This window comes from Benincasa hispida, chromosome 6 (genome assembly GCF_027475165.1).
Source record: "Benincasa hispida cultivar pf3 chromosome 6, pf3_genome.v1.1, whole genome shotgun sequence".
Lineage (NCBI taxonomy): Eukaryota > Viridiplantae > Streptophyta > Magnoliopsida > Cucurbitales > Cucurbitaceae > Benincasa > Benincasa hispida.
In genome coordinates this window covers 45,939,355-45,949,143 of record NC_143483.1, presented here as the reverse complement: position 1 = coordinate 45,949,143, position 9,789 = coordinate 45,939,355, and the positions used below count along the sequence as shown (strand labels likewise).

General features: G+C 37.7%; 1 protein-coding gene and 1 pseudogene across 1 annotated transcript; one reads left to right on the top strand and one right to left on the bottom strand.

The window, feature by feature from the left end:
• Positions 1 to 634: 634 nt before the first annotated feature.
• LOC150035699 (serine/threonine-protein phosphatase 7 long form homolog) lies at positions 635 to 6,624 on the top strand (annotated as a pseudogene).
• Positions 6,625 to 7,307: 683 nt separating this feature from the next.
• Positions 7,308 to 7,871, bottom strand: LOC150035698 (C2 domain-containing protein). The gene has a single exon (XM_090314403.1). It carries the CDS (start codon positions 7,869 to 7,871, stop codon positions 7,308 to 7,310), a length of 564 nt encoding a protein of 187 aa, XP_090170529.1.
• Positions 7,872 to 9,789: the final 1,918 nt, after the last annotated feature.

Genomic DNA, 9,789 nt, shown 5'->3' with positions numbered 1-9,789 from the left:
TCATGTGAAGATTGGACGTCACAACCTCAATACTAAAGGAGGAAATGTTCAAATATTGAGGCTAAACGGGTACTGATCATGTAACAAGTGGCAAGCGTTTGGCATTCCATGTTTGCATTTTATGGCAGTTTGCTCACATTTTAACATGAACTATGAAGATTTTATTGAGGACTACTATAAATTGTCAATGTATGCTGCATGTTACTCTCCTAAATTTCAACTTGTACCACATGAAGATTACTGGATTCACACCCTAATATGTTTGTCTTACCTGCTGACCCATCGTTGTTGATGAAACCTGGTAGACCAAAGAGTTCACGATACCATAACGAGATGGATTGGACAGAACCAAGCGCTCGACTATGATGTGGGTTTTGTAATCAGTTAGGTCATAATTGAAGGAAGTGTCCTTGGTTACGAAGACAGGCTCCAGACATTTAGGGATTTTTAGTATTAACATTTTTATCTTATAAAACTATCTTTATTGTGTAAATAATATTGTTATCTTGCAAATACTATTTCTATTGTACATATAATATTTTTTTAATAAAATTTATTAAGTTGTATATTATTTTTTTTAATTAAGTTGTACATTATTTACTCGGAAATAAATAATTTTTTTTTCTTTTAGATCATGGCTTTAAATCCAAAACCTATTGATCCTGATGTTCTGTACAACCAATCGATTCATCGATCATCAGTTGTATGGTAAGATCGTACCACTGACGAGATATCCTCTAGACGTCGAGAGACAGTTGTACATTGCACTATCCCAGTCCACCCTTGAATACTATCGTTACTTCATACGTCTGGATTTTATGGAGTTGCCAGATTGAGATTCATTCAGCTAGATTGGTATCTCATCACAGCACTAGTCGAGAGATGGAAACCTGAGACGCATATATTTCATATGCCTACTGGATACTGCACTATCACTCTACAGGACATAAGAGTGTTGTTCGGAGGATTACTTATTGATGGTGAGTCGGTCTCCAGAGTGATGTATGATGACTGGTCGCATATTTGTCAACTATACTTCGGTATGACCCCACTTGCCGATAAAATTAAAGGATCGATGTTAAGTTTAATTTGGTTAGGGACACAATTCTATGAACTCGCCAATGATGTGGACGAGGAAACCGTCATGAGATACGCGAGCATATATACTGCATATGATGGGTGGAAATCTATTTTTGGACAAATCAAGTCATTTTGTTCACTTGATGTTTCTACCACTATTAGCTAACCTCTATGATGCAGGACGGTATTCTTGGGGTGGAGCATGTTTGGCATGGCTGTATAGACATTTATGCAAAGCAACAAAACCTGAAGTTCGCGGGATCATTGGGCCTTTGATACTTTTGCAACTATGGACTTAGGAACGATTTTCAACAATGGCTCCACAGCTCCAACATGTAAATGACGCTCAATTAGCTGGACGAGTCTATGGTTCTTGGTATGTTATTTTAATTCAATTTAATTTTTATATGATTGATTTAGTTAATTCAAAATATAAATTATTAATTTAAAAAATTTGGTGAAGAGATAAATTTTGTGTGACTAGGATAGCCACACATGTAGTTAACAGTACAGATACATGTTTGATCTGCTTCAACCTGATCAGGTACATTTTTATTGTATTTGTCTTTAATATTTTTCAACATAATATTTTGTGTTTCAGATTATTTGGGAGCCTTACAAAATTTTTATGGACACTTTGCCCAATTTCTGTACAAACGGTCAAAACATATGACGAAAAATAAATTCTCTCACTTGTTTTCACATTGGATGAGTGGCATCTTCGGTAATGAAATAATTTGGTTTTCAGTAGGATGTCCCATCGCCTTGTAATACTGAACCCTTACTACATGATATTGACTTAAGAACTGGAGATTGGTCCGAAAAAGTTACACATTTGGTAGTGCGATGACTGATGACATGTAGAAATGCATGCCATCTTAGTCCTTTTACTTAGAATTATGAAGGTTGTTAGGCAGAAATTGCGTTGATCATGATAGGAATTCATGAGAATATGAGTTTGCATCGATCAGCATGGAGAATCTCAGCTAACCCATTACTTTGCGTTAATTATGCGTTCAATGTTCTATTTTTGTAGCCAATGCAGGAAATGAACGCAAACGCAGAAACCGGACCATCGCATAGATGACCGCATGCGGAGAAACACTCCATCGCAAAGGCAAATGCATCGATCAACGCATGGATGTTGCGGTAATCAGCCGTATACGTCCATCGCATGGGAGTTTCAGTCGTCAAGCGATTGCGGTCATCATGTAGAGTTGCAGTGTTAAGTGAATGCGGGCATTGAATGATTGAAGCTATACGACAACACATTCTAATGGGATCAATGCAAGGTTGGTGGAATGAACGCATCAACGCATCTACCTCGAGAAAATCCAAAGTTGATGCTAACATTTCACTCACTGCGTCGTTGGTGGCAGAGGTTCAGAAAGGACTGACGCGCCGAACGTTAGACTCAGAGAAGTCCAATTAATGCTGTCGACGGTTCAAACTCTATAAATAGAAGTCGATGAGCAAAATTTCAAGTCATTTGGGGGAGGATCCTTGTGAACCGGGGACTTCCCCACGATCCAGATAAAATGCGTGAGAAGATGGCTGAGAGTTCTTCACCTCCTTCATCCATTCCGAGTGACGACCAGAGACTTCGACTGGAGCTAGATCTCGAGAGAGTCAGCTTCTCCACCCATCCATGGCACCACCGACAGCCTTGACGCACATCCGCTGGAAGCAAAGTTTTGCTTCCAGCCGGTTCTTTTTCCTTTCTTTTCCTATATTGTATTGTATGACATTTTGACTCCATCTCCATCTTCTTGCTTAGCATCTTTACTTTCATTGCAACACTTAGTGGGATTGCTTGGGTATTGCATACTTAGTCATGTGGATTAGGGATATGAAGCATGTAGCAACCTATCGAGAGGTGTGCGTTGCGTGAGTGTGTGAGTAACCTTATTTGCTTAGTGTGAAGCTGCGGCAACGCTTGTCTATAGGCTAACGCATTGCTTGTCTATGAGTGAAGTCAGTAACAATCAACTGCCCAAGAGGGTAAGTGGTTAAACCATTAAGCAAGGTATGCATTGTTCACTAGGGATAGTAACAATCTTAGGTCAGTGAAGTTTATGCGATTGTCTTATATTATGTATGCTTCATTCGTCCATTAAGGATACTCAGGAGGGTAGTCTAAAGACATGATATAGGCTTGGAAATGTCAGGTCAGGTCAGAATCTAGGCCCGGGAGAGCCAGATTAGAACTCATAATACAAGAGATAGGCGCTTAGGAATGAGCACTATTTATTATTAACGCATCACATGCATCCTAGAGATAGGATACGATTGTATGCAGTCATCTTGCTTTTATCATTTTGCACATCACATAGGACAAGAGTAGAAACTTAGGAATAAGCTCTATGGACACTTTGCATTCAACACATGCGTCCTAGAATTAGGAGCACCGCATTTCCATTGGAAAATGACTTGCCATGTATGGTTGTAACATGATCGCATAGTCTGACGCTGACTAAGGTTACCCTTGTAGTCACTCTTAAGTTTTGCAATGAAAACATCTCTGCATTTTATCTATTTTCCCATTCATTTATTTCATGTCAAGGTTTGTTGCATCTCTACCTTTCATGCATATTCTCATTGCGTTGTCTGTTAGATAGGAGTAGGAGTAGGATTAACTTAGCAACATCCCCTTCATTCTTTTATTCAAGCCGCCGCATGCACATCACCGCAAACATATAGTTACAAGTCCCTGTGTTCGACCTTGGATTACCCGAGAAACCTGTGTTCATGTTATACTTAGCGTGAACGGAAGAAAACTTATGGCAGGATGCATGGTCATCACATACATTCGTTAACACAATTTTCATTCCAATGCATGACCATCGATGTATGACTATCAACGCATATCTTAGGAACATGCATCGCATAACGCGTCCACGGGATTTTAGTTGTCGAGTAAAATTGACTTCCAATCCACGCCACCAAGTTTTTCTTGCGTTCATGCCAAGTATAACATGAACGCAAGTTTCTCGGATAATCCGAGGTCGAACATAGGGACTTGTAACTATATATTTGCGGTGATGTGCATGCGGCGGTTTGAATAAAAGAATGAAGGGGATGTTGCTAAGTTAATCATACTCCTACTCCTATCTAACAGACAACACAATGAGAATATGCATGAAAGGTAGAGATGTGATAAACCTTGACATGAAATAAATGAATGGGAAAATAGATAAAATGCGGAGATGTTTTCATTGCAAAACTTAAGAGTGACCGCAAGGGCAACCTTAGTCAGTGTCAGACTATGCGATCATATTACAACCATACACGGAAAGTCATTTTCCAATGGAAATGTGGTGTTCCTAATTCTAGGACGCATGTGTTGAACGCAAAGTGTCCATAGAGCTTATTCCTAAGTCTCTACTCTTGTCCTATGCGATGATGCAAAATGCATAAAAGTAAAGTGACTGCATACAATCGTATCCTATCTCTAGGATGCATGCGATGCGTTAATAACAAATAGTGCTCATTCCTAAGCACCTATCTCTTGTATTATGAGTTCTAATCTGGCTCTTCCGAGCCTAGATTCTGACTTGACCTTCTCAAGCTTAGATCCTGTCCTTAGACTACCCTCCCGAGTATCCTTAATGGACGAATGAAGCATACATAATATAAAACAATCGCATAAACTTCGTTGACCTAAGATTGTTACTATCCCTAGTGAACAATGCATACCTTGCTTAATGCATCCAACCACTTACCCTCTTGGGTAGTTGATTGTTGCTGACTTCACTCACAGACAAGCAATGCATTAGCCTATAGACAGGCATTGCCACAGCTTCACACTAAGCAAATAAGGTTACTCACACACTCATGCAACGCACACCTCTCGGTAGGTTGCTACATGCTTCATATCCCTAATCCACATGACTAAGTGTACAATACCCAAGCAATCCCATTAAGTGTTGTAATGAAAGTAAAGATGCTAAGCAAGAAGATGAAGATGAAGTCGAAGGAATAGAGAAATGCATTGAAAACACATTGTATTAATTTCTTAATTCAAAATGTCATACAATACAATATAGGAAAAGAAAGGAAAAAGAAATGACCGATTGGAAGCAAAACTTTTCTTCCAGCAGATGTGCGTCAAGGTTGCCAGTGGTGCCATGGATGGGTGGAGGAGCTGACTCTCTCGAGATCTAGCTCCGGTCGTCACTCGGAATAGATGAAGGAGGTGAAGAACTCTCAGCCATCTTCTCACTCAGTTTGTCTGGATCGCGGGGAAAGTCCCCGGTTCACAAGGGTCCTCCCCCGGATGACTTGGAATTTTGCTCATCGGCTACTATTTATAGAGTTTGGACCACCGACAATATTAATTGGATTGCTCTGAGTCTAACCTTCGACACGTTAGTCCTTTCTGAACCTCTGCCACCAATAACGTGGTAGGTGAAATGTCAGCATCAGCTTTGGATTTTCTCAAGGTAGATGCGTTGATACGTTCATTCCACTAACCTTGCATTGATCCCATTAGAATGCGTTGTCGTATAGCCGCAATCATTCAATGGCCGCATTTGCTTAACACTGCAACTCTACATGATGACCGCAATCACTTGACCAGCACAACTCTCATGCGATGGACGCATACGGCTGATTACCGTAACATCCATGCGTTGATCGATGCGTTTGCCTTTGCAATGGAGTGTTTCTCTGCATGCGGTCGTCTATGCGATGGTCCGGTTTTCGCGTTTGCACTCATTTCCTGCATTGGCTACAAAAATAGAACATTGAACGCATAATTAACGCAAAGTAATGGGTTAGCTGAGATTCGTCATGTTGATCGACGCAAACTCATATTCTCGTGAATTCCTATCATGATCGACGCAATTTCTGCCTAACAACCTTCATAATTCTAAGTAAAAGGACTAAGATGGCATGCATTTCTGCATGTCATCAATGACACTATCGTGCAGGGTTTATTGCAATGGAGGTTTCTATTGAGCAGTTTGATAGGGATGTCACTCAAAACTACATCAACTGGTATAATGATATTACAAGGCGCTATGTTACTCGTCCGAGAGCAGCTGTGGTCATCTAGTATATAATTAAATATTATCTAATTATTTTTAATTTAAATGTATTTTAAATATTGTCTAATTGTTTTATAATTCACAAAGATTGAACAATTGTAGACTCCCTGATGTTGCAAATGATCCGAACCAGGTTTTTACTATATGTAGTAACAACGAGAGCTATATGGAGGAGATACATTATATGTACGATATACCTAGTGTTCTTATACCAGTTTCTAGACGTAAGGGACCTGTTCGAGTAGAAGAAGATGAGTTTGAGGAGGTTGCCCACAATGTGGAAGAATTGCCCCCTATGATGCAGAGGCAGAGCCAAACTGATTATGTTGATCCAATGATGATGATGCCAATATTTGGTTCAAAATATTATGATTCAGAGGCTGGTCCATTGTCTTCATACGTGCATGGACATGCCCACGGTCGTGGAGAGGATTATGAATATTCTATAGAAGTACCAAAGCAACATCAAGAGGAACCAGAGCAATCTCAAGTTTGAAGTCGACAATGACAATCAGATCGAAATCGACAACGCCCGCCTTGTGGGATACATTGATTTTTTAAAATTATTTTTAAACGAATGAGTAATAGTGTATAAATATGAATATTTTAATTTACATTTTATTATTTTTAAATTATGGAAGAAAACATGAATGAGATATTATTTTTTATGATATTTTTTAGAGTTAAGTTAAGGATTGATGGTAATATATTATTATTAGAGTTAAGAAAATGATGATCGAAAATAATAACAAATGGAGGTCAAATATAATAAATAATAAAATGAAAAAGGAATGTTGAATATTAAAACAATAAAATGAAAAAGTCGAGTGTTCAACACTCAACTTACCCTTGTCGAGTTTTGAACACTCGACTTCTTTTGAAAACCCGACATACTGAAATTAAAAGAAAAACTACAATATTTCTTTAAATTTATGTGAAACTACAATATTTTTTAAAATAGTTTTAAAAACAATAATATTAATCTAAATTTACCCATCGTGGTCTATCTCTTCTCTAGACTATTTCTAATTTATTGTCTCGATGTCTGATAAGTTTATTAAATCAAGTTCTAGTGAGATCATTATGGTAAGGACCCATTCTTTTGAATCATTTAGGTCCTCATCTCCTATGATTAACTGGTAATAGTGTTTGCTCATTGTGTGTGTGTTTTTTTTATTCCTACCAAAAAAAAATTGAAAATGGATTAAGAAACCCAAAACTACAACCACGGCGGTGCGCAAGGGGGCGGCGTTCTAATGCCGACGGCGGAGCCACCACACCACCGTCGTCACCTGCGGCGGATGCAGGGTAAGTCCGGCTGAAACAATACGAAAAATACAACAAACCACGGCGGCCACCGGACTTCGAGTGCAGAAAAGAGGAAATGTAATTTTCATCCGTCACATTCTCATTGTCATTTAAAAGATTTCTCAATGGAATCGAAGCTTCAGCAATGTCTTCATCTCTTCCAAATGTTCGCTTTCGCCTCAGTTGAATCTTCAGAGTTAGGGCATTTTCTTGTAGCTTCGATTCCTCCAAATAGAACCTCATCCAAAAATTCCACACCGGATTTTTGCCGAAGTACTTCGCCAGCGGCGTTTCTTGGGTGGCCGGAGAGATTCCGATGATGGAAACCGCCGCGTAGACCTTAGATTTGAAGAAAAAATTGGTGAAATTTAGAACTCCTTTGATTCCTTCGGCGCAGGTGATGTTTAAATCGAATACTCTGTAATCGATTGGCATTTTGGTGAACTCAGAACTTTTGATTTTGGGATTACGATTTGGGAATCTGTTTCTGTTGGTGTTTTTATAAGTTGGGGATAACAAGGACGAATCCGAGTGGGATTATGAAAATTCATCCGATTGATCTTTTAAAAAGATTTTTAAGAATTTAATTTCACTCCCAAGAAATCGTTATATTTTCAAATTTTTTATTGGGCAAATTTCGATTTTTACTCAATTTCTCAGAATTTTCGAAATTTCGAAAATTTCATGGACTTTTCTATTTTTTTTTAGCAATTAGCTAGCTCAATGAAAGTTTTCTTCTTTTACCATAATTTTTTTTTTTTTTTAATTTTCCAATATTTCACCTCAAAATTGAATTTTCCAATATTTTTTTTTTGAATTTTCCACATAGGTCCCGACAGAATGCCCTAAGTTTTAATAAAAACTTGATAATCCAAGAATCAATCAAACTTGTGCGGTTTGGATTAGGTTATCAACTCATTTGAGTTGGATTGGATTCAAATAAATGAAAATTTTATAGGCTGGGTTGGTTTATGGGTTTACCCAAACCAACCCGAACCAATCCGAATTTATTATTAATTTTAAAATATATATTTTTTTATTACTTATAACACAATTGTTTATACATATATTGGTTTTAATTTTATTTAATTCTAATATTTTTTGAATAATTTATTTTTCAACAACTCTTAAAGATAGTTTCTTTGTACTTTAGAAAGAAAATTTTTACTATATAAATTGAAATTGAATTGTTTGTCTTAATTCAATATATAAAAACAATTAAATTAGATTTTTACACATTTACGTTTTGCTTCTTTTTAGAACAAAATTTTAAATAAATGACTCGATTAACTCGAACCAACCCAACCCAAATATTTCATGGTTGGGTTGGGTTGGGTTCATTTTTTAATAAGGGTCATTTGAGTTGAAAAAATTTACAACCCGAACAATTGGGTTGGGTCTAAAAAGTCTTTCAACTCAACCCAATCCAACTCATGAACACCCTTAGCTGGGCTTTAGGCTTCAAATGCCCTAAAATTATGTTTTTGTTTTTAATTTGTAGGTCTTGTGTCCTCAATTGTGTCTTCAACTGTGTCCACGTGTATCCTTGTGTTTCCTAGGCATGTTGGAAAGCAAAAAAAAAAAAAAAAAAATCTTCCTGCCAAGAGGTCAAGGTTGCTTTGCTAACCCTTAGCCACTTGTTAGAAGGAAGTGCAGCTTGATTGTCGGGCGGAATCAACAGGAAGGTAAAAATCAGGTAGATTATTTGATTTTATTTCCTCAGATTGGCTTGTTGTGATAGGGGGTGTGATTGGAATTCGTCTTTTCTTTGTTTGTATCATCGAGACACTCGAAAGGCCGACCATATGTACCTCGCCTCAAGAGACCCAACCCATTCAAATAAAAATTGAATGAGCACCTACGACTAAGGGGAATGGAATATCGGCCACAAGGTGAGATGATCTTTTAATACGAGAACGAGTGACTGGTCAAGTCATGAAACTTTTGCATTTTGATCAACATGGTTGTACTGTAAGTGCACTGGATTTGTGTTTAAACTGACTATGACCAAAGTGGTGGCTACTTCAACCAAAAGAAGGACGACCCCTTTTCAAACCGAAAGAAGTACCTCACCTCATTTGTGAAGAAGTAGTTGGAGCTAGACTCCAAACTATGGGAATTTGCTTTTCTTTCATTTTCTAGGAGCGGTCCGACACTGACACTTGATCATTTTAGAAGTGTCGGTGCTTTATAGCTTTCACAATTTTTAGATAAAAATAGAATCACAATTAACAATATAATCAGAAAGACTAAATTAAAAAAAAATTATAGAATATGAACATAGGTTAAGAGTTATAAAATGACCTTACTAAGAGATGAATTTGCTCTCGTAAATCTTTCTAAAATTTCATTC